We start from the raw sequence: 25781 nt of genomic DNA, 5'->3' as shown, positions 1-25781 counted from the left end.
AGCGATTGGCAGGCAGCTGACTTTGCAAGGCAGTGGAGTGGGGGTGGAGTGGGGGTAGAGGGCGGAGGTAGGGAAAAACAAAATCTGGTCCTGCAAGTGACTGGTTCCTGGGACTTGAGACTCACCTGATCCTTGGAAGGGAGGAGAAGGATCTGAAACTTGGGGCATCAGTCCTCCTTACTCTGATTATTCTTGGGGCACAGCAGTGAGAGTAGAGCCTATTTATAGCCCTAAGTCTAGACATGGGAAGGAGGCAAAAGCAAGGGAATATTCAAGAGGGCCAGGGAGAGGGAAAGAAGAGTATGAGGGAAAGAGAAATTGAGGGTAGGAAGCAGGCCTACCTCTGTGGACTGTTAAGGGCAGGCTCTACTCCTCTCTGAGTGAGCTGTGTGTCTGCCTGTTTCCTCACAGATCTGTGTGCACCAAGAAATGTGAGCGCATGGGTGTGTCTGCGTGCATGCATGCATGTGTGTGTGTGCGTCCTCAGAAGCAAACAACATCAGGAGGAAAGTAGGGGCTCGCTATGCACACTGGTTCTGGGTATTTCTTCTGCCTCCTTAGCTGCTAGGAGATCGTCAAACAGACCATGTCTTGGTTTAGCCACAGTGAAGCTGCAGCCACTGAGCCCCCATGGTATTCCTTTTATTTTATTTTGTCCCTTCTGCCTCTTAACCGTCTTCCCTCTTTGTGGTCCCTGAGTGTCAGCAGAGCATGTTTCCATTTTCCAGCCATTGGTAACTGTATTCGCCCTTCCTTGGAACCCTTTAAGTATGCATCGCCAATGCTTCTAAGCTGAGGCATTTTGGTTGCCCTGGGAATGCAGTGAAGGGAGGGGTTCCTCAGCAGGGTTGCTGGTGAGTAGCCAAGATGTCTGGCTCACCATCTTCTCCCTCACCCGAGGAGAACCAATAACCAGGAGCTGGGAGTTCATTGGCCCATCAAGGGCCATCAGATTGTTGGAATCCAGATCTAAGATGGAGAGGAGGGACAGGAGCACAGGGAGAGCCTTGTGAACTGGTTCAGGGTTCGGGCAAGGGGTACTGTTATCCACAACTGAAACAAAAACAAGAAACAATTCAGATGTCATTTCCCTGTCAGAGGCCATGCCAGCAAGGGTGTATATAGGAATCCAGATAGTCACACTGTGGAACTCAGGATTCAGGGTCTGCTCAGACTGTGAACCTGAACCGAGCAGATATGATAGTTGACAGGCACATGAACCTTGTGGTAGAATGTCTGCACTGTTCAAGCACCCCTCCGTGACATTGCTGGGAATCACACAGATATCAGAGTAACGTAGCTGAGATGCTGAAGAACTTGCTAGGACCACCCACATGAGACGTGATAGAGCCAGATGAGGGACTTTCTGGACACTTCACCATCCTGCAAGAGGAAGGGGACTTCTCCTTCAGGCTCCACATCTCAGTCTGGGAAATGCTTACTCACAGTTAGCCCTTTTGCTGCTGGGAAAATTTCTCCCAGTGAACTACCTCTCTGGTGTTTGTTCCTGAAGAAGGAGGGACAGATATTCTCAGCACAATGGTGGCCTAGTGGGTGATGTTGAGCCCTACTCGGGGTTGACTTTGTGACCCCTCACCCCCCACCCATTTTCCTTCTGGAGAAAGCAACAGGTTTTCTCACTGGGAAACTTGTTCCCAACAGGTTGTGAGTCCACCTTCCTCCCCTGAGCACCTCCCCTGCCCCCAGCCCTACTGCTGACAGAGGCGTTCACACCAATTCTACTGTGTCTCTGATCCTTTTGCAGAGCTTTGGAACTGAGCGGTGGCAAGGATGAGATCTCCCTGCTGGTGGAGCAAGAGTTCTTGAGCCTCACTAAAGAACATCTCATCTTGGTCCAAGAGGGCTCTGGGGAGCTGGCAACACCTATTGTTACTCCCCAGGGGACCCGGGAGCTGGCTCCCTGCTTTCTTGTGCCTCCTCTTGGGGCAGACAGCACCGAGTATGCAGGATCCTCCATAATGGCTGGTGACAAACTTCGGGAGCAGAAGCTGTCCATGCCCATCATCGGCAGCAGGCAGGACTCTGATTCTGCCATGTCTACAGTCACCGGCATCCTGCGAGCGGCCAAGGTCAAGAGTGTGAAGGGGACTAAAGACAAAAGTCATAGCCTGGGTGCCTCTAATTCAGAGATCAGCAAGCTCCTGGCTCAGTTCCCACTGAAGTCAACTGAAATGTCCAAGGCCCCAGACAACAAGATGGTGCTGGAAGAGACCAAGGTCATTAAGGACTTCCTGCAGAATAGCATGTTCAATGGCTCCGGACCCCGGGAGTCCATGGGGCTGGGCCCATTCCTGCTGCTGCCACCCCCACCTCCTCCCGCAGTCCCCGACAAACTCCCCGAGTTCTCTCCTCCGAAGAGGCAGCTCCCAGTGTTTGCCAAGATCTGCTCCAAGACTGAGGCTGACCCAGCTCTTGAGGGCCACCACTGGATTGGTGAGTGGGGCTGAGAACAGGAAAGTGAGGGGGTTTTCAAGGAAGAGAGCCTTGATCAGGAAGCTGATCAAGGCCATGGTGTGTCTTTGTGCAAAGCAAAAACAATGCAGCCTCTCTGGTTGTGTGTGTATGTGTGTGCGCCTAAGTGGTATATGGATGTTCATGTGTGGATAGATACACACACGTATATGTCTAGAGGCCAGAAGTAATGTCAGGTGACTTCCTCTGCACCTCTCCATATTCTTCACACACACACACACACACACACACACACACACATTTCTGTCTTCAGACATATCAGAAGAGGAAGTCAAATCCCATTACAGATAGTTGAGCCACCATGTGGTTGCTGGGAATTGAACTCAGGACCTCTGGAAGAGCAGTCAGTGCTCTTAACCACTGAGCCATTTCTCCAGCCCCCCTCCGTCTTATTTCTTAAGATAGGTAGGGTCTTATACTCACCAAACATGAAGCCCACCAATTCAGCCAGAGTGGCTGGCTCGGCAACTCCAGGGATGCTGACTCTGTCCCCAGCACTAGGATTACACACATGTGTTTCCGCACCCAGCTTTGTATACAGATGTGGGAAATCCAAACTCAGGTTCTCAGGCTGGTGTGAGAAGCATTTCACTAAGTCAGCCATCTTTCCACACCCTGCAAGACACATAATTTCTGATTTCATTAGGTACCCAGAGCATACTGGAGGATTTATTTACCTTATCAGGAAAGAGCCCAGCCTTGAGTCTAGGCTTGGAGAGAAAATTGATTGGCATATGGGGGTCACTTACCTTTTTATGGAGACACCCATCCTGGTCATCAGGACTGCTCCACCCTCCGTAGGGCATAAGTTCAAACTGTTGGTCCTGGGATTTGTTCTCTGAAGCTCTAGAACCTTAGAGAAGCATATTTTTAGCTCTTGAATAGGAACTCTGGTCATCCCAAGGAACTCATCCCCCTCTGGTGCTCCCTGCCCATCTCTGGGACTCCACATTGTGCATGTTCAGACTGGATTGCAGAGCCATCTGCCCACAGTCGCCAGTCTCTAGAAGAATAGATTATACTTGCGCCAACCAAGAGAAAGGTCACCCCCAGGCTGTAGTGTGATGCTTAACTGACAGTGCCTGTCTAGGGAGGGCTCACAGCCCTGAGAAACAGGAACAAGGTCACCTTCCCAAGTATTCTATATTCTGGAGCAGTGGAGGGACCCCGGGAAATCAGAGCTGAGGTGACAAGCTGGACATAGTACTCAGCAAACCTGGAGGAGTCACAAGGCTTTGGGATGATGGCAAAGGATGGAGGAGGCTTGAGCCCTCCCCGAGAGGGAGAGAAACACTTGCCCTCTCCTTCCAGAGGGGAACCTTCATGTTCCTCGATGAAGGGACTGCAGAACAGAGGTATCTTCTCCACTTGCCCTCCCCACACTCAGAGAGTGCCTTGTGTACAAACCCGCGGGCTAGGTGTGCCAGAGAAATCTTTGTTCAGGGTGAGCATACTCATTAGAGAAAGCACAGGGTGTAGAGCTGAGGGTGCCTGTGTGTGTGTGTGTGTGTGTGTGTGTGTGTGTGTGTGTGTGTGTGTGTGTGTTGGTAAGTGTGCTTGTCCTGAGTATGTCTGTATAGTTATGAGGCAAAGGGAAGACAGACAAATGAGGAGAGAGAGAGGTGGGGATGGGAGAGGGGGAAGAGAGGGGAGAGGGGGAGGAGAGAGAGGGGGAGAAAGAGAGAAAGGGGAGAGAGAGGGGAGAGGGGGGAGAGAGGAGAGAGGGGAGAGAGGGGAAATAGAGGGGAGAGAGGGGAGAGAGGGGGGAGAAAGAGAGAAAGGAGAGAGAGAAAGGGGAGAGAGAGGGGAGAGAGGGGAGAGAGGGGGAGAAAGAGAGAAAGGGGAGAGAGAGAGGGGAGAGAGGGGAGAGAGGGGAGAGAGAGAGGAGAGAGGGGAGAGAGGGGGGAGAGAAAGAGGGGAGAGAAGAGAGGGGGGAGAGAAAGAGGAGAGAAAGGGGAGGGGGGGACAGGGAGGCCGAGAGGCCAAGAGGCTGAGAGAGAGGCAGAGGCAGAGGTAGACAGAAAGACAGAGGGAGAGGGAAAGGGACAGAGAGTTCCCAGATGCCAGAGGGGTCTTGCAGATGTTGTAGCTGTGTGAGTGGCTGCAAATATGCTGGTCTCTGGGGAAAATGACTATTATTAGTGGCTATATTACTTCAGCGCTCTAGCTGGGGGCTAAACTCAGCAACCAGAGGAACTGCTGGAAGAGACTCTGGGGACATGCTCTGCTAAAAATGTCCCTGGCTGGAGCAGTGCTTCCCCTTTTTTGGGGGGGGGCAGGGAAGGTAGGGCCCAGGCCCATGCAGAGGCCCCGAGGGCTTGCTGGGTTGGGCTGGGCTATAGAGGAATTCATGATATGGTGGAATCACGTCCATTACCATCGGTAACGCTGAAGCACAGGCCCTCCCGATCTGACTGTTACTAGAGTTCCCAGGTGCTTCCACTGTGTCCAGAGCAGCTCATAGCCATCCACCTGCAGGCAGACTTCTCAGCCAAGCTCTGTCGAGGTGTTCAGAGACAGCCAGTCTGAGGAAGGAGTGAGGGGGTAGAGAGGCCAAAGTCCACTTTCTGCTTCTAACAGATAAATGCCTTAATAGTAATTATGTAACACTTGCGAGTACATGTATATAACATACAATTTATGTGTACACACATTTATCAAGCTGTCTCTATTTCTTGGTTCCAGGAACCCCTCAAATACCCATTCAAAGATGCTCAAGAGCCTTATACACAGTAGCACACAGCTCCCTCCCTCCCTCCTACACTCTGTACATAATCTATGGATCACCACTGGTGCCTAATCCAATGTAAATGCTGTGTAAACAGTGGTTACACCATTGGTTAGGGAACAATGACAAGTAACTCCGTATGCGTTCAGTGAGGGCACAATTCTGCCTTGAGTGTTTCGCATCCATTGTCCCACACACGGAGACACTCCAGTTTTGAAGAAAGGCTGCAACACTGAAGGGAAATATCTCTGCTGACATGTCAGGTGTATTTGCAATAAGACCTGAGTCTGGCACCCACTGAGTCCTTCCGTTGGGTGACTCCAGTCACTTAGGATGAGTCACCTTGTTCCTTTGATGCTCCTGCCATTTGTTTGTGATTGTCCAGGCCAGTGACATCTTTCTGATAGCCCCCAATGAGAGTCTTGCTAAGCCTTCCTTCCTTCTAGGTTAAAGGACCCACTCAGACAGACAAGATCCCAGTCAGTATCTCCTTCCATTTTGCCTCTTTGTCACCTCACAGTGACCATCTGCCTTGTCCTGGAGCTATTTCTGGGCACACCTTCCTCTTCCTTGGGTGAGCTCCTGCAGGGCGGTCTGGCTCTGACTCATGGCTGTGTCTCCAGTACTCAGGGCAAAGCCTGGCACTGATGAGAGAGCTGAATGGCCTGTGAGAATCACAGCAGAGGTGACATTTATGATGAGGGACTCAGCAGCATGGCTCGGACTATGTAGTCTGTAGGGATGTGTGTCTCCTTAACTAAGCAATGTGCAACTTCATCCAACCTTCGCTCATCTCCTTAGCTTGGACACTATGGATGGAAAGAAGGAAGGAAGAGAGAGGGAGGGAAAGGCAGTGGAAGAAGGAAGAAAAGCAAGGAGGGGGGAAGGGAAGAATGAAAACCAAATAACCAGGCATGGTGCACACATCTCAGCTCTCAGGAGGGAGAGACAAGCATACCTCTGTGACCTTGATGTCAGCCCGGTCTACACAGTAAGTTTGAGGCCAACCAGGGCCACACAGTGAGGCCCTATCTAAGAGAAAAAGAAAAGGGTGTGGGTATATGGATAAACGGATGGATAGTAGATGGATAATTAAATGGAGAGATGATAGATGAATGATGGATGATGGATGGATGGATGGATGGATGGATGGATGGATGGATGGATGGATGTGATGGATGAACAAATATATAGTTAGGTGAATAAATAGATAAGTGGCTGGCTGGATAAACCACTGAACAGATGGGTGGACAGATGAGTGGCTGGAAAGATGGGTGGCTAAGGATAAATGGATGGGTGGTTAGGAGGGTGAATGGATTGGTGGATGGATGGATGAGTAGACAGGTGCATGGAGAGACAGGTGTATAAGACAGGAATATGAGAATGAGAAGCAATCAGACCCTGAGGATACACTTGACAGAGACACAGTCCCTAGTGTGGCCTGGACCTCAGTATACGCTGTGTCCTCCAAGAAAGAAAACCCACAAGAAGTTCTTGCTTTCCAGAGGCTTTGACTCAGTTTCTCTCCTTCTGCAGAACGAAGTCCTGGCACAAAAGAGTTTACCAAAAGTCGAGAGAGCCTCTTTCTCAACCAGTGGCCCCAGAACCGGAAGGACACCTGCGGTGAGGAGGGTCACAGTGACCCAATGGGTACCATCTCCATGACTCTGCCAACCAAGAAGCCCGTGTGGCCAGCAGAGAAAAACCTGCTCTATGAGTTCTTTGGGGCCACCAAGAATCCCACTGGGCAGCTGAGGCTTCGAACCAAAGTGGATATGGACGGACTGGATCTGAAATGTAAGTGAACTTTACCTGGAAACCCTGATAGGTCCAGATAGGGGTATCTCATCTTGTCCATGGGCAAGTTACTGGTTTTCCCTTGGGCGTCAGGATTTTTAACTCCATAAAATGGAGGAGATTATTTTTCTCCCAGCATCCCCTAAGGGAATCCAACTGCTAGAGGAATGTAATTGGTTTTCAGAGATTCCCACAGGCACAAACAACTGATGTGGTACATGGCTACAACCAGGGATGTATTATAGCCTCTCAGTTTGCCCAGGCCACAGAGAAAAGCATGTTTTGTATTACTTCCACACTGAGATCATTCGTGACCTGGCCTGGCTTCCTCTCCTTTGTCCTCCTACGACGGGATCAGTCATAAAGTCAAAACCCATTTCCAAACACAAAGAAATTAACAAAAAGGGATGCTGCAAGGGGGGTATTTCTGATTCCATAGCTCATGGATGTCTCCGTAGAGGAAGAAAATCCAGTGTTCATGAACAATAACAATTCAGCTTGATCTCATGTTTTAAAACTCAGTATTAAGTTAACCCCCAGTGAACTAGTTCATGTTTTTAAATACTCAGCTTTAAGAGCTAGAGAGATGGCTCAATGGTGCTTATGTACTTCCAGAGGACTGGAGATTGGTCCCCAGCACCCCTGTTTTGTGTCTCAGAAGCACCCGTAACACCAGCTCCAAGGGTCTGAAAACTACCCTCTTTACAAATACATGAGACACATGCGTGCACATACACGCACATACGTATAAAGGAAAGTAATATTAACTTTAAAATATTTAGAAAACCATTCCCCATATAGCGACAACAACCTGCGCAAAGTTTCTGCCTTTGCTGAATATCCATCCTTGGTCAGGTGGATTTAGTCATTAGAAGGAGACCCTTTGCAACAGCTTTGCCCTTGTGTGTATGAAGCTGGAATTCTGTTTTGCAAGTAGGTGAAATATAGCCTTAGCAACATGGCTTACTGAATACCTTGCCCACGCGCCTTATTTATCAGTTAGTGGTGGAGAGAGAAGCCAGCCCTTCCAAATGAGCAAACTCTACACTAATGATGGTTTCCCAGAGTTAGAAGTCTCCCTAACTTGAAAGGACCCCTCTTGGAGCTTACGGGACCCGACCGGGACCCGACCGGGACCCGACCCCTGAGAACATGTATCCCCGGGTAGTTACGGTATAGAAGGTGTGGCCTCTCCCTGCTGCCGGCACTGAGATGCTCTTCCTCTGCTGTGATTTGCAGTTAACTCCCCTACAACGGTGCCTGAAAAGAACATTAAGTATGCCGGGAATGTTTTCGCCCCTCGCTTCACCACAGCCTTGACCTCGACCACCCTGAACCAGCCTCTCTGGCTCAATCTGAACTGTCCACCTCCACCGGTGTTTTCCAGCCACTCTACCTTCCCGCAGTATCAGGTAGGCAAGTGGCTCTGGCTCCCCCCCACCCAGGAGTCTGATGCACCAGGAACCTTAGGACACCCCTTGAACGCCATCCCTAACCATTGGTCATATAGGGTGAGAATAGACACTACTATTTTCATTGTGATCATACAGAGTCACCATGCACGTACGCGCCCACGCACTCACACATGTACATGCATGCACCCGTGTGTACTTATGTATTCACACACATGCATACCGTGCATGCACACAGGACCTTGGGAACCTAGCTGGAATGGAATGAGAAGTCCCACACAAAGAGATAGTGAAGAATTTGTAGCAGGGTTTGAAATTTTACTCACGAAGCTTATTTATGCAGAGAAAATGTAGTTTCTTCATTTTGTCCATTTAACTTAATATCCCTTAAGAGCCACGGCCCACTTGGTAGAAGGAAGAAAGAATCAAATAAATGTCCACTCCAGTTTAAGCCTTTGTCCGATCCAATAACTTAACAGTTCCCTTAGGTAGTGCTCTGTGTTTTCAGGAGAGGCGCTCAACATCAGAGATTTCCCCAACCTTGTGTTCCTCCTCCTCGCTCGTCTCCGTCAATGTCACATGGTTCCTCCAGGAAGTTCAGGGTCTCAGACCTGTGCATTGGTCATTTGGCTGGCCTTGCCCAGCTCAGCCAGGTCTGGAAACGGGAAAGTGGAAAAGAAATTAGCGTCACACTCAAAGGACCTGTCTCTGTTGTGTTTTCAACTTTGTTTCGGAAAGAATGTACCCTTGGCAGGTAGAAAATGCCTCGTGGTTCACGATGAGGTGGAGATCATCTAGAGGAAATGGCAAGGCATCATCTTCACATTAGTAGTAACATCTTCACACAGTTGCCAGAGGACCAACCGGGTCATTAATTCACCGCTTCCTTCACCGGTGTTCTCAGACCCTTGCAATTTGGGGCTTTTCTAATCCCCGTTCATTTATTCACCTCCTCATTGACCGGCTCATTTTTTATGTATTTATTCATTTTCTTAAGTAACTTTAAAGACCTCTGCTCTGTGCTTACTGTAGCCTGTGCACTGTGCTGGGGGGAGGCCACTCAGAGGTGAGGAAGAGGCTTGGAGTCCAGTGTGAGTTCAGGAGTAAGACCAGTGGGGTACACTAAGACCCCAGGCCCGGAAACAACTGCACAAGTTTCCATGCTTAGAAGTCACTGTGGTGCTTCGCTGACTTGGCTTTTTTGAGTGAATAAGGTATGGCCATGTTTTCAGAGCATAAAGACTGTCCTATGTCTTCAGAGACCCTTCAAATCGTAGGGCTGAATGCAGAAGGAGGGAAACTGAGTCAGACCCTCTGGATGCCAAATTTCTAGAGGTAGAGAATGCTTTCTTATAGATCAAATGTAGTTTTTTTTTTAACTCACAGTAGATATTCAGCTCAGCCTATTGCCTCAAACAGGTATAGCCACACACTCATTTTGAAACATGCTCTTGAGTGCTGCTTATCCTGGACTTTCTGCTGTATGTATATATCTCTCTGTCCACTTGACTACTGACTCATCCATATTTATCTACTAATTTATCCTTATCTATCCATCCACCCATCCATCCATTCACCCATCCATCCATCCACCCATGCACCCATGCATCCATGTATCCATCCATTCATCCTTCTATCCACCTACCCACCCATCCACCTACTCATCCATCCATCTACTCATTCACCCACCTATCCATGCATCCATCTACCTACCTACCCATCCACCTACCCATCCATCCATCCATCCATCCATCCATCCATCCATCCATCCATCCATCCATCCATCAGTTTGTGCAAAGAAGTGGTGCCCTGGCCTGCCCAGGAGGACCTACTAACTTCTGTGAATTCAGGCAGTAAATGGCCTAGTTGAAGCTGGCCATGAAGGAGCGGACTGACCCCCCTGCCCCCGAGGGGATGGCTAAAGACAGTGTTTCTATCTTCTCATGGCATCTCAGAATCTCTCAGTGCTCACTGTGAGAGACAACTGACCAGGAGGTCTGATACAGTAGAGAGAAGGCAGATCTGGAAACCGGAAGAACGGTGAAAGGGCTCTGCAGCATCTGCACTGTGTGGCCTTGGGCAAGTTCCTTAACTGTCCCAGTTTGTCTGAAGAAGAGGTGGGCTTATCATAATTACAGCAGCAGCAGAAACTGATTGTGTTGTAAGGATTAATTGAGCCCACATACGGGGAAGGACTCTTAAAATCCCCAGTGTAACACAGATGTTCATTTCATTAATATTCAGTTATAGCCCTCTAAGAAAAGGGGGTCAGGGAGTTCAGTAGACCTTGAGGGGGCAAAGAGATCAGGGGACTAGTCTTTCATGGTCTCTTCCACACACGGCCTAAGGAATGAAGATGAGGTCCCAAATCTAATTTACTCAGAGCTCCATGGTAGAGAGACTCAGAGATAGGAAGAGAAGATTCTCCACACAGAACTTGAGCATCTCCAGATGAAAAAGGAGAAGCTGTATGGGGAAAGGCCATAACCTCAAGCAAAGAGGAGTGACTACTTATTCACTCATGATTTTACAAAGCTGCAATTCTAACCACTGCAAACATCCCTAGACTCAGGCTGCCTTTCTCATACTAATGAATGCAGGAACATCTCTTACAGTGATGGGGCAGGGCTGGCCAGCTGTATGCCCTCCATCAGCCCCAGTGTGGCCCACAGAACAGGTGGTGTTGGTGGAGGGCTGCCTGGTGTTTGCAGCCCTGGAAGAGGTAGCAAGTTAATGTAGTTGGAAGGAAGCAGCAGTAGACAGGGAGGGAAAGGGGGAGCTTAGCAAGCTGCCTGGAGATCTCAAAGCTCATTGAGGGCCTGGAATGAGCAAGGTCATCCTTTTGGCAGGTTCACTCCGGTGTGAACCTGGCTGGATTATGGTGGTGAGTGAGGCTGCCCTGGTCACAGAACTTTAAGCAATAGGGCTTAAGGGGTGGTGGAGGGACTGCTGAGAGTGAGAGGGGCCAAGATAGGAAGGTCTCCAGTGTCACTGCTTAGTAACAGAGAATGGTCAGGACTCTCAGTCAGGATGTGTGATTCTCAGAGTTGGAAGCTGGAACAGGAAGGGAAGCTGGGAGACTTCTCGGGTGACTCTGCATCAGAGATCCTAGAGCCCTTCATGAGGAGCTAGGGACATCATCGAGAACATAGTGTCCACTGTTACCCTTTCGGTGATTGACACAAACCAAGCCTAGAATGGAGGCAGCATTTTGGGATGAAGAACCTTCTTGAAAGATGCCCTGGAGCGCTTGCCTAGTGAGCGAAAGGCCCTGGGTTCGGTCCCCAACTCCGAAAAAAAAAAAAAAAAAGAAAGAAAGATGCCCTGGGCTGAGAGGGGTTTCAAGCTCTGAGCATCATCCTAGGTGTAGTGTCCAGGTTTTTGGCTCCTCGGGGCTACAGTGGATGAAGAATTGTCTAGACCCACACATAAAATCTACGCGTATACAACACATGACCCATGGGCTGCAAGAACAGATTTGTTTACTCACTGACAAGACGCTGTCATCTATGATGTCCGTGTCCTAGATCATGCTATCATCAGGTTACCAAATAGTTGTAAAACAATCTAGCAATAATGTTTTCAGTAAGCTTACAATTTTATGTTAGCCTGCAATTCATAGCTATCCTAGTCCCTATGTGGGCTGCAGGACTAGGGCTGGGTACCCTTGTGATGTATGTAGGTCATGACTGGGTGGACATTTGGAGGGGTCATGAGTTGGCCCACTCTGTAACATTTCTGCAAGGCGTGTGTGTGTCTTGTGTCTGGATGGACATAAGGATATTCCCAGGCCCCACCCTTAATCAGAGCTGTGAATAAAATTTCCATTCCCTCGGGCTGAGCTGCCAGAGATTCTGGAAGGAGGGGCCAGTGGGGGATGATGGACAGACCTAACATTTACAGAGTCCTCACTATGTGTCCAGGTGCTTTCTCAGCTCTTTCCTTGCATTCCTTTATTTATCCCCCTGCTTACCTTCACCACGAGCTACAGATACACATGGTCCCCGAGCAGCAGAAACCCAAGTGAGCAAGCACACACACACACACACACACACACACACACACGACGAGCGCAGTTACACATTTGTACACAGAATCCCAGCTGGCTAGAGCCACGTCCCTACACATGCAGGCATACTTGAATACAGATTTATCAACATGGTACACAAATGTGTAGAACCCCTCACATGTTAGCTAAGAATGGGCTTAGGGAAAGGTAGGAGAGGCTCGTGATGGCAGAGGAGACAGCTCGGTCCATAAAGTACATTCCTTGAGGACCTGGGTCTGACCAATCAAAATTCAAATGAATTGGTAGCTGTGCATGGCTAGGCAGAGTTGTAGTTCTGGGGAGGCAGAGACAGGAGGATCTTTGGAGTTTACTGGCCAGCTAACACAGTAAGCCTCAAGCCACTTGGTAAGCCTCAACCCAGTGAGAGACCTTATCTTTTTCTAAAGATTTGTTTACTTATATATCTATTTTATGTCTAGGGTCACTCTGTTTTCATGCACACCAGAGGAGGGCATCAGATCTTATTATAGATGGTTGTGAGCCACCATATGGGTGCTTGGCATTGAACTTGGGACCTCTGGAAGAGAAGCCACCGTTCCTAACACTGAGCCATCTCTCCAGCTGAGAGATCTTATCTTAAGAAAACAAAGGGGTCAGCACCTGAGAAATGACACAGGAGGCTCCCCTCTGCATCTACACGTGTGTATGGAGAGCAACAGCGATAACTTTCAGAGAGGTGGAATAACTTTCTCAGGAGCACATCAGCCTCTGAAAGGTGGTCAGTCTCTCACGCTCCTTCCTACATACTCGGGAAAGAAGATTTGGAGTCTGTTAAAAGGGGCTTCCCATGTGACCTGAGCTGAGCCAGCTCTAGGCAACATCATGGAGTTGGGTCAATGGGGGGGATGGGAGGTCAGTCTGGGATGTAGATCTAGGCCTGTGAGTGGGATGTGGAGGCATACAGTTTCCGTGCTCAGACTGGGGACCCTCACCCAGCATCAGGAACTACTCTCTTTCTCCTTAGGGCCTGTACCCACAGCGGTCAACAAGGATGCCCTACCAGCAGCCCATACACCCACCACTGGGGTGCTACTCCAGACAGGTGAGTGCGTGACTTCCCCTCCTATGCCCTGCTCCATCAACGTCTTTAGGTCAGAAAGCTCTCTGCTACTTTATCCTTGCCAGGCAGTCACCACCATTGCTTTCTGGCCCATCACTGACTTAAGGGGACAAGCACAGATGTTGAGCATTGTATCAGAGATGAAGGTTGCCACACGATGATATGAGATGTCACTTAACAGAGTCCTTCCTGCATGATAATACCAGGCCTTTTCCCAAAGACTTCTCCTACACCAATCCAGCCTTCTCAACCACCTTATGACGTATGGTATTGATGGGGAAACTGAGGCCTAAAGAGTTTAGACCATAACATTAACATATACGTTTGGGTCTGCTGTGACAAGTAGCTTCCCTGACTAGGGACTTTCAAGGAGTCTTTAGTTCCTGCTCATGAGTCCCTGGGTCAGCTGAACTGGGTTGTGGATCAGGGTCAGGTCTGTTCTCCTGGCCCTTTTAGGGTCTGATCTGAAGGTGCAGGAGCCTTTGTTCCTCTTTCACTGGGTGTCAGAAGCACATAAAGAGGCCACACACAGTCTTCCAGAGCCTCAGCTCTGTGCATGTTGAGGTCTGCACACTTTCAGTCGGCCAAAACCAACCCCACAGCTCTGCCCAGCATGTGTGGGCCAAAGAATCATCTGCATGTTATGTGGGCTGGCTAGTTCCCGTAGAAGACACCCAGTTTGATTTGAATCTCAAATTTAAACATTGCACAAGAAATATTTATGTTAAAAATATACTCACTGGTTATTTCCAGTTTGGATAAAACTGGTGTCCTGTAGTTTGATTTGCCAAATGTGACAGTATGAGTTACCCAGGTACTTCAGCTACAAATGCCTCTGAGATGTTAACTCAGAAGCGAATGAAGGCCTGTCCCTGGCGACCTCGTGCTCTTGGCCACCGGGATGGACATCTCTCGTAGATAAATGCACAAAAGTACCATATCAGAATAAAGCAGCAGAGATAGTAACAGATCTCCATAGAGAGAAGCAAAGAGAAAGAGTGGGCTGAGCGATGTCTTACTGGATTAAAGCGCTTGCTTTCCAAGAACGAGGAATGGAGTTTGGACTTCTAGAACCCATGTGAAGCCAGATGCAGTAGCATGCATCTGTAATCCCAATGTGCTTATTACAAGATGAGAGATGGAGACAAGGCCACGGACCAGCTAGTCTGGCATCTACAGCAGTGAACAGCAAGAGACACTGCTTTAAAGCAAGGTGAAAGGTGAGGACCGACACCTAAACCTCCATATGTATACTGTAGTGTAAATACCAGCACACACACACACACGCACACACACACGCACACACAGACATTCACACTAACACACACACTCATTCACACTAACACACACACTCATTCACACTAACACACACACTCATTCACACTAACACACACATTCACACACACATTCACATTAACACACACACGCACACACACACATTCACACTAACACACACATTCACACTAACACACACATACACATTCATACAACACACACACACACACACACACACACACACATTACATGTAGTTACATGCTTCCAAGCTGGCCTGCATGCTCATCCATACTCCGACAGATATGGAAACAGGCTCAGAGGTACTGAGTCTCGGAGCAGAGATGGGGTATGAGAAAAGTCACTTAAGACTGGGGACGGAGACAGGGCTGAAGGCAAGCATTCCACATCCGCAAATAGACTTGCCTCTCTCACACAGGTCCACGGACTGTCCACACCCTTTCTCTGTAAACCTCGCCTCTGAGCTGGCATAGGCTAGTGTGTTTCTGGAGGTTAGCAATAACTACCATGGTCAGAACTGCTTCATCAGGAATAAGAGCCTCCCTCATCCTGTTAGGAGAGAGCCTGTCTCAGGAATCCCAGTGCCATTATCTCTACCTACAAACACTAACAGCTCCTCCTGGCTCAAAGAGTCTTTTTAGGCAATTATGAGTGTGTATATATTTGAATAATGCAGTATAAAACATGATAAGAATTTTAAAGACCGAGGCTACTGCTGTTTATTGGTCTCTCTCACATCCTTCTAGGGACACCTATTTATATAAGATTTCCTGAACGAGGCCATCATTCTCGGCACACTGTTCTGTAGGTGGTTTCCAGAGCAGCAGACAGTGCTGCACATGATGGCTTTGATTGGCCCCATGGAATCTTGGGAATATCCCTGGATAAGGCTGGCGTGAGTTCTGGGACTCATCCCTAACTAGTCTCTGCCAGGGCCAACTACTTCCCATTGCGGAGAATGGGGACATTTCCTGTATTGGCCACCACAGAGTCTGTCCTGTAAGGAGTTTCCAGTCCCACGTGTGGTGTCACGGGGCCCTGCAACCTCTCTTTGAGCAGCAGGCCAACAATTGGGGGATGAGTTCAGCTCTCAGAGAGTGCACAGCAGAGGAAGGCTGGAGCAGAACCCATGCTCTGGGCTCTCTCTGGGCTTCTGGCTGCAACTCAGGCCTGGAGATGCTTACTAAGCTGAGCCTCCATTCTGTTGTCTCCCAAATGGGAGTAACGATGGCCTGTGTTAGTTATTTTTCCTCACTATGATGATAAAAGAGCCGACGGAGGCAACTTGAAGTTTTCGTTTCATTGTTGTTTGCTTTGTCTTCTGTTTTCTCGCCCAGTTTGAGAGTAGAGCCCATCACCTAGAGTGAGGCCACTGGTCACATCTTACCCACAGTTAGGAAGCAGTGAGAGATGAAGGCTGGTATTCAAGTGGTTTCTCTTGTCCCCTTTCTATTCAGTCTAAAACCCCAAGCCCCGGGAATGAAGCTGCCCACTTTTGGGGTGGGCCTTCCATCCTTGGTTACAATTCTCTGAAAATACACCCTAGGTGATTCTAAATCCCATGAGCCTGACCATCAGGACAAGGTCATGTGATCATGTGTCATAGGGTTTGTAGGTATAGTGACAGAGGCCAGGTGAAGAGTCCCCCGCAGCCTGCAGGTTCCAAGTGGGTTTGTATTAGACATGGACATGAGGGGGGCAAGGGGCACTTGAGGACTCTAGGCGTCTATGGTTTGGGTGGAAATTCAGAAGCTTTTCCGGCTTTGAGAGAAGCTCCCCTCAGCACACAGGAAAACCCACAAGAGGAAAGGTCTTCTGGTGTTTGAGCTGTCAGGAGTGGGACCTGTTGCTGGCTCTCCATCACCTTAGCAAATGCTTAGAGCTCCCGGGTCTTCCCATCCCCTCCCTGGCCCCTCCCACTGTATTCACTTCCTGACTAGGACAGTGGTGAAGAGATGGAAAGTGCCCTTGCTTGTTGGGGACAGGAAAGTAAGAGCCACTATCCCCAGGGGGTATTTGCCCAGGTATTGGCAGAAACCCCACTGACTTCCCATCCCCCCCTCCGCCCACCCCTGCAGGTTCACTCTTTCTCCCATTACCTGATACTGTATCCATTAGCCACGTGTGGGTTTTTTTCTGGGAATTCCAAAGCCGCAGCATCCAGACTTTAGCTCCCCGTTCATTCTAGCTCTGCGGTTCTCAACCCCGTGGGTCACGATCCCTTTGGGGCGGGGGCGGGGGCGGGGGAGCTTCAAAGAGCCTTTCACAGACGTCGCCCATGACGACCCCAAAACACAAATGTTTACACTGCTATTCATAATGGTAGCAAAATTACAGTTATAAAGTAGCAATGAAAATAATTGTACGGTTGGGGGTCACCACAACACGAGGGACTGTATTAAAGGGCTGCAGCATTAGAAAGGTTGAGAACCACTGCTCTAGCTGGATTTCCAAGCGCTAGATAATTACAGCTGGTGGTTATGCAGCGATCTTTATGGCACAGACCTGTTCTTTGCTGGGTGGAGTTGTCTGGTGCTCACAGGCTGTTGAGGTCCTAATGTAGACACCAGTGGTGTGAAACAGAGCGGTCAGACCCTCCCCACACAGAGTAGACACTACTTCTCCATTTTACCGATTAGGAGTTTGAGGCTCAGGTACATAAGGCAGGTAAAGGCTACATGGATTGATAAGGTAGCAGCTGGGGTTAGGGTCAGGACTGGGGGATCATTAGCTTGTCCCTCTCTTTCTCTGTCCTGCAGGTGACACCGTACAACCCACAGCAGATGGGACAGCAGATTTTCCGCTCTTCCTACACCCCCCTGATGAGCTACATCCCCTTCGTCCAGCCCAACTATCCATATCCTCAGAGGACCCCCCAGAAGCTGCCTGCCAATCCCAGAGACCCTCCCCCGATGGCAGGAGATGGGCCTCCGTACCTCTTCCCCCAGGGATATGGGTGAGTTCTCAGCGGTGGTGGAGGTGGGGAGCTGACCTGCATCTAGATGGCTGTCAGAGAGGGCAGGTGAACGGGATGGGCTTCATAGAGGCTTTGTTGGTATATGTACCCCGTAGCTGTAGCGGGAGTCGGGGGTGGGGTGGGCATATCTTTGTACCTGTGCCCAAAGTCTCTGAGGACTTGGAGGGAGCAGATGTGGAGGTGAGCCTGGGCTGGGGTCTAGGACGAGCCTTTCGAAGGTCCTATGCAGGCTGCCACCTACAGGCTGGATGTAGAACTGCAGCTGCCCAATCAGAAGCAAGTGGCCACTCTACACACCAAATGGCTCCTGCAAGTGGCTCACGGTGGCTTGTTATCAATTGTTGATTTGCAAAAAATATGGTTAACCAATCCATCCCCTCCCTGCATGCATCTGAAGTCCTCGCCAGGCTAATCTTTCAAGCATCCCCTGGACTTCCTAAGAGGTCCCTGTGAAGGGTCTTCCACAGCTTACCCACCGAAGTATCCCAAACCCCAAACAGTAGAAAAGTCTGCTATTTCCGGGCTTGTCTGATGGGCTCGTCAGCAGAGCACTAACACAAACCGGGCAGTTAAATGGAGATTCCTCTTGGACTGTACGTGCTGTGGAGTAACAAAGTTGCGTTTGCTTAACAAAATTAACAAGTCGCCACTCACTCCAGCAAGCCAGATCCTCAGCTAATCCTGGTGACCCAAGTCAGGAGCCATCATGCTACTCCTGCGGACCTCAGAATCTTAGGCAGATCATGGGGCCTGCGTGCCCCACTTGGAGAAACTCGGGTTCTAGGTTAGGATCAAACTCTCAAGGGTGATATCGAATCCTGCCCTCCCCGGTCCACACTGTGCCCAGCAGACAGACTCTTCCCACCTGACCCACTGCACGACCCCAGACCCTCACTCGTTGACTCTCCCATCTCCCTGATATCTTGTGAAAAGGAATCAATGTTTCAAAGAGGTTTCGACAGTCAGATCTGTTCGGGGGGGGGGGGGGGGGCAACTTTTGAGAAACAAAAGCAAGCCGATTTCCTAACGGTTGGAACTCTCAGATCATTTCATTGCCTGGGGTGCTCAGAGAATATTCAAGAAAGTGGTCGATGGTGGTGTTTGAGTATGATGCCCATGTTTTCTTTTTATGTCTTTCCTTCCTTCTCTGCTCCCTCCTCTTCACTTTACAGAGCTCCACGGGTCACCCACCACCACCATCATCATCATCATTCTCTCTTTCTCTCTCTCCCTCCCCCATCTCTCTCTCTCTCTCTCTCTCTCTCTCTCTCTCTCTCTCTCTCTCTCTATCTCACACACACACACACACACACACACACACACACACACACACACACACGCATAAAAAGAGGAGGCGGAGCTGACAGGACTGAATGACACATGCTTTGGTAACATGATGAGCAAGGCCAGAGCCAGAAAGGGTGGGGGTTCCCAGTGAATGGGTAGAGGAGGAAGTCTGAACTGAAGGAGTCAGGCCCTTAAGTGGGATGGGGCAAGGAGACCATGCAAATGCACCCCCTAAGCTCTTGATTTTGAGGTGCCTGGAATTGAACCCAGGTCCTCCCTCATGCTAGGCAAACGACTTACTGATGAATTATCCCTCCCCAGCCCGGAAGGTGCAAGGAAAACAGGAGGCCTGGGGACAGAGCCGAGGATAGTTGAAGTATTCGATTTATCCCTGGAAAAGGTGGAAAATAGGATTGGAAAGGGAGGTTGGGATTGGATTATTAAAGGCTATTTTGACTGGTAGGCCAGGGGATGTAATAAAGGCCTGCGCACATCAGAGCGAACACACATATAGGAGAGAATAGGAGTCGAGGTATAGTCTGGAAGGAATTACCTTCCTAGAGGTGAGAATGAGTGAGGCTTCTGAGGGACACAGAGAACCATCCCTCAACTGGCAGCCACCCCTGTGTTACAGCCTATGATTATTCAGGGCACAGAATGGAATGCTGGCTGTCCAGGGAACAAGGGGACTTTACACACAAAGGGTGGGGTCCTGGTCTCTGTGTGTCCTTGGGGACATGGGGATCAAGAGGAGAAGGGACAGGAAGGGGTAGCCCAAGAAGAAAGCACATGACCGAGAAGAGCAGGAGACAGTGGAAATGAAGAGAGATGAGTAAGGGAAGGTGGAGGATAGTTAGCAGAGGATAATGACGTCCCCAGAAGCTGGGAAACCATGATGGGGACAGAAACAGGTGCCAGCTTATATCCCCAAAAGAGGAAGATTTGTTCATTAAAAAAAGCTGATTGAGGAAGCTGGGAGCTGGGAGCTTAATTGGTAAAACCTTGGACCTGATGCTGATGCCCAGAATTTGCATGGATAACAAGGCATGGTGCCACACACTTGTAGTCCCAGTGCTGTGGACACAGAGACAGGCAGGTCCCTCGAGCTCCCTGGCCGGCCAGCTTAGTCTAATTGGTGATCTTCAGTCCCAGTAAGAGAATCTCAAAAAACAATGTGGATGGTTCCTGAAGATTTGCAAAGCTTTCGTGTGTGTGTGTGTGTGTGTGTGTGTGTGTGTGTGTGTGTGTGTTTGTGTGTGTGTGTATAACATACATATGCATACATACAAATCTGATTGACCTCTGGGCTTGTGGCATATGTCTGCAATCCCAACCCTTGGGAAATGAATTAGGGAGATCTTGAATTTGAGGCCAGCCTGGATTTCATGGTGAGATGTGTCTCAAACAAAATGAACTGACTTGAGCAACTCCTGTGCCTGGCACTGTCCATGGCACTGTGAACTGGGGGGAACCAGACATACAAAGTGCTTCCTTCTCTCACAAACTTCACAGTCTGGAGTGTACAGGACACTGCCATAAGACACAGATGTGTGTCATCAGAGGCAAGACCTAAAGGAGGAAGAGACTCCTCCTCATCCTCCTCCCCCTTCAAACAAGGACTCAGTGTGCTTCCTAGAACTGGCCTTGAATTCCCAGCCATCCTCCTGTGTCAACACTCTGTGTGCTGGGAGTAAAGGCAAGAACGACTACATCTGGCAAGGAAGAAGGCTTTCTGAGCCATGGTTATTCCTGTGTGAGAGAGACAAGCACTCCACATGCAAAGGACCCAGTGTGCTGAAGTATAAGGGGATGGCAAGAGAAATCAGAGATGCGGCCAGGGCTTAGCAGGTTGGGACTCATCAGCATGTCAGAATTTTAGGAGCAGCGGGATGTCATGGAGACCTTTAGCATGCTCTCATTTCCTGTCTGGAGCAGATCACGTTGGCCAAGGAAGCATAGGCTATGGCAGCGAGGGCTTGGTGCAAGGGTCAGGGCCAGGGTCTTCAATTCTGCCCATGAAACAGATGCTGATGGTGTAGAGGAGGGTGGTTTCTGTGAGAAAAGACAAGTGAACTGAGGTAGGCTGTTCACTTCCTTGGCAGAGTCAGTCAAGCTTGATCACGGCTGCATGTGGCATGAGGACCAGGGCACACGTCTTAGGCTTCTGATCTGTGCACTGGATGAGTGATGGTGGAAAAAGTCCGGGAAGCCATGACTAGAACAAGGCTGTTTATTAAGTCCCAAGTGCTGAACTCATTGGACAGTGTAACTCTCTCACTGTGGCAAAACATCATGGCCAGAAGTAGTTTATAGAAGGAAAAAGTTATTTGGGCTTACAACTGTAAGTCTTAGTTTAGATTTTATTGCTGTGAAGAGACACCATGACCAAGGCAACTCTTATAAAGGACAACGTTTAATTAGGGCTGGCTTACAGTTTCAGAGGTTCAGTCCATTATCGTCATGGCAGGAAGCATGGCAGAGTGTAGGCCGTAGGGTGCTGGAGAAGGAGCTGAGGGTTCTACATCTTGATCTGAAGTCAGCAGAAGGGCTGTGTGTCACACTGGCTGGAGCCCGAGCATGAGAGACCTCAAAACCCACCCCCACAGTGACGCACTTTCAGTAAGGCCACACCTCCTAATAATGCCACTCCCTATGGACCAGGCATTCAAACACATGAGTCTATCGGGGCTATTCAAATTTATTCAAACCACCACATGGTTCGGGGGGGGGGGTATGAGTCCATCTTGGAGTGCAGGTATGGAGGCAGGAACAGGAAGTTGAGTGTTTACATCATGAACCACAGTGAGTGAGAGAGAGAGCAAACTGGACACCAGGAGAAACCTTACGTTCTCAAAGCCTCCCCTCAATAGTACAATTCCTTCTTTTAGAAGGCAGCACCTCTTAAACTTCCCCAAACAGTGGCACCAACTGGGGACTACTATTCAAATGCCTGACCATGGGGGGGCATTTCTCATTCAAATCATCACAGTAAGATGGGTGGAATTATTGATAGACAGGGGGATACAGGATCCTGGAGCTGGGAGAGGGGCAAGGTTGGAGCTGGCAATGAATTTGGTGGTTGTTAGAGCACAGATGATAGATAAATTAAGGCATGGGACAGGGTGAGTTACCAAGGAGTGGGCATGTGTAGAAGAGACAGATGCAAGGATATAGCCCTGGGGCCTCCAGTAGGTGGGGGGGGCCTGGAAGGGGTAAAGGGACCAGGAAAAGAACTAGGAAGCAGCTTCTAGTGGTGTCCGTGTGTAAACATGTTGTGTGTTTTGTGTGCGTGTATGATGGGACAGTCAGGAAAAGAATGGAAGCCACTTGCAGGCAACGATTCTGTAGCAGACCACATGGGAGCCAGGGTCAGAGTAGAGAAACGAGAGCTTGGTACTTTGGGAGCCAACACAGGGAACTCTGGGTAATACGGTTGTTGAGAAACTTACGAAGCCGAGGATTGGACAAGACCCACCGAGGCTGGATTGGTCAAGGGAAGGTGAATGCATGGACCTAGGTGGACAGCATGGTTTGGAAGACAGGCAGGAGGGTCTTCAGAAGCAGAGGAAGCGAGAGGAGAGAGGGGATGAAGTGAGAGAGGAAGCAATCCCCATATCTCGGTCTCAGAGGAGGAGGGAAGGCCTTCAGTGCCTCTGCCAGGCTGATTTACCTTCCTTATCAGGGGTGACTGCTACACAGTTCATCCTCCAAGCAATAAAATAATAAGTGTGAGCATTTACTGGGGCATGAGTAATACTTGTCCTGGAAACAGTATTATGTCAGCTGTCTTGGGTAAGCCAGGATGCATGGCTCCCTGTGCTCTAGGACAGCGTTCTCAACCTGGGGGTCACGACTCCTCTGACCCTTTCCCAGGGGCCGATTAAGACCATTGGAAAACACACATTTGCATTATGATTCATAACAGTAGCAAAATTGCATTTATAACGTAGTAGTGAAAATAATTTTATGTCTGGGGGCAGGGGTCACTGCAACATCAGGAGCTGTGTCACAGGGTCAGCATTAGGAAGGTTGAGAACCACTGCTGAGGAACTGGTGTGCCTCTCCTCCTTCCTCGTCTGCCATTTTCTCTAGCAAGTATTCCTTGGTAGTTCTAGTCCATACATACCCTTTCTCCCCATGGCCCTGTGTTCATGAGGTCTGAACCATAACCTTGGCAGTTGACCTGATTCTGTGATCAACCCAGAGAAGCTAGGGACCCAGGGTGAAGTGATCAGATACGAGAGACAAGGCGCTTAACTGGTTACTGATAACCATTGTTACTGTCTCAGCTTTTATTTTATAAATCAGACCAAGCACCCAGAGTTTCTTATAACAACATCACTCTTTTCTGCCAGGGATGGGGATTCAACCTGGGGCCTCACGTATCAGACAACCACTCTACCACAGACACACACCTCAGACCTTGCTTTTACTAGACAGGGTCTACGGAGACTGACCTGGCCTCAAATTTGTGACCTCCAGGGATCCACCTCCCACGTTCTGGGATAACAGGCACGTAGTATGCCAACGTCACTTTCAATCACTTACAACTCAGCACGCTTTTTCTTGAATTTCATGCATCTGTGTTTCACCTGCATGTATGACTGTATACCGTGTGTGTGACGCCCAGCGAAGTCGGAAGAGGCAATCAGATCCCCTGGGACCGGAGTTTGAGATGGCGGTGAGCCATCTTGCTGGTGTTGGGGATCAAACCTGGGTCCCCAGAAGAGATGCTCTTAACTGCTGAGCCACTTCTCCAGCCCTTCCAGCATGGTTTTTTAAAGGAGAAACAGAGATGTTTCCTATTAGGGATGTTGCTGGCCGGCCCTGGGTCGGATGCCAAACAGTCAGGTCCTATCTCTGCTGTCCTAGAACTTATTTTAGTTAGAAGAGAATGAAATATTACCCAAACCTTAGCTGATCTATGGACTGTCGCCACTAGAGAGCCACAGATGGTACGAACAGCTAAGGCCATTGACACACTCACCTTATCGCTCTGTCCCTCCCCTCCCCCCTTGTTGTTTCTTCATTTTATGGGAGAGCACCTTGAAGGTGACTCTCTTTTATAATATGCATCTGCCCAGCGGAAAAGTGGCTGCGAATGCTGGGATTAGACTAAATCTAGCCGTTTGCTCCACGGCAGTTTGTATTAAGCTCCGGTTCCATCTGGAGTCTGATAGGAGATAGGTGAAGAAATTGCAGTCAGATCCCAGAAGTCTGTGTTAGCTGCTGGGTCTGAAGAGGTCAGAGGAAGCTTCTCGGAGGAGGAGATGGCCTCTGAACTCCGTTTCGAAGGCGTCAGAGAAGTGTGTGGACTTCTTTTCGAAGTGCACATCTTTGCTCGTTCTTCCCTGAGGGGTCATGCAACACAGCAGGCACTCACTCAGTGGTGTCGCAAGGCTACTTCTCTGAGGAGTGTTAAAATAAAGGGTGTGATTTAGCAGGGCCGAGTCAGGAATCTAGCTGAGCAGGGGAGACCCTCAGGTATTGGCTGAACTCAGACTAGCTGCCAGGACAGGTCCTTTTCTGCGATGCTGTGAACTTCCCTAACGTCCTCTGACACAGATAGATGCTCACAGGCCTATGGGTGGGTGCTCAGATCCAGGTAACTTCCTTCTCTGTGGCCCCTAACTGAGGACAGCATGGAACTCTGAATGACATCCTTACATGCTCCCTAAAGCTCCCTGAACCAATGTAGTAGGGGACACAGCTCTTGCCCAGAGCCAAAGACTCTGTAAGATGCTAAAGCTTTCAGACTTCAAACCTGTCCTGCTTCCTAACCTTTAATAACCTCCACAAAAACAAATCAATGGATTCTTTTTTCCAGTCTCTCTGGAACCATCAGAGACTTCATCACAGTACCCGTCGTCCCTCTCTTCCAGGTTCAACTCTGCGCCCAGCGGCCCCCTGATGAACAGCGCCTATTTTTCCTCCAGTGGGAATGGTATACGCTTTTAGACTTCTCTCTCTCTCTCTCCCCTCCACCTCTCTTTGCCCTTGGATCAGGGCTAAAGGTTCTGGAATTCTGGATTCTGCAACAGCTTGGTGTGAAGTTTGGAAAGCCAAGGTTCCAACCAGGTGGCCGACAGAAAACAGCAAGACCAGATTCCTCTACTGGCCAACACTCACCTGCATAGCGCCCCCCTCACATGTAGTGCACACCACAGACGCACCCCCCATTTGTAAGACCACACAGGCACCTGTATTTAGCTAACATGACTGGTTTTTGTTTTTGTTGTTGTTGGTAAGATAGAAAGTAAGACACTTAATTTAGAACGTTTGTATGTTATGGTAAAACTATGAGCTGCTTGAACATGCGTGTGCCTGTTCATTTATTTTGCTGTGCGTTATGTAATCTCAACTGTTCATTTCCTCCCATGAGTCCCGGTGTTTCTTCAGACACAGACCAGGGTCTTGGGAGTGATCTTATCTACATGAGGGACCTCAGAGGTCAAAAGCGTAAGCACTTATCTCTTCTCTCCTGTGGTTCACTTATTCCCCAACACCCCATATTCCGCATTACTATTATTGGCATTATACAAAAACCACTCTCCTTGTGGTCTATCCCAGGTTACAGCTTTCTAAAAAGTGTCCAGGACACAGTACTGGCATAGAACATAATTTACAAATGAATCTTAAGGGCTGGTAAGATGGCTCAACTACT

The 25781-nt window shown here is 49.2% G+C and overlaps 1 protein-coding gene across 1 annotated transcript in view; it reads left to right on the top strand.

Annotated features, from left to right (window-relative positions):
• Positions 1-25430, top strand: part of C5h1orf94 (similar to human chromosome 1 open reading frame 94) — a 43778-nt gene extending 18348 nt beyond the window's left edge. The window contains exons 2-7 of the mRNA NM_001134732.1: positions 1766-2454; positions 6758-7018; positions 8258-8430; positions 13464-13541; positions 17613-17809; positions 25000-25430. Of these exons, the coding sequence (NP_001128204.1) occupies positions 1766-2454; positions 6758-7018; positions 8258-8430; positions 13464-13541; positions 17613-17809; positions 25000-25075 (1474 nt within the window). The 3' untranslated portion in view covers positions 25076-25430. The remainder of the gene's footprint in view (positions 1-1765; positions 2455-6757; positions 7019-8257; positions 8431-13463; positions 13542-17612; positions 17810-24999) is intronic.
• The last annotated feature ends 351 nt before the right edge of the window (positions 25431-25781 follow it).

Source organism: Rattus norvegicus, chromosome 5, assembly GCF_036323735.1.
Source record: "Rattus norvegicus strain BN/NHsdMcwi chromosome 5, GRCr8, whole genome shotgun sequence".
Lineage (NCBI taxonomy): Eukaryota > Metazoa > Chordata > Mammalia > Rodentia > Muridae > Rattus > Rattus norvegicus.
The sequence above is the reverse complement of the archived record's forward strand: the minus strand, read 5'-3'. Positions and strand labels throughout refer to the sequence as shown.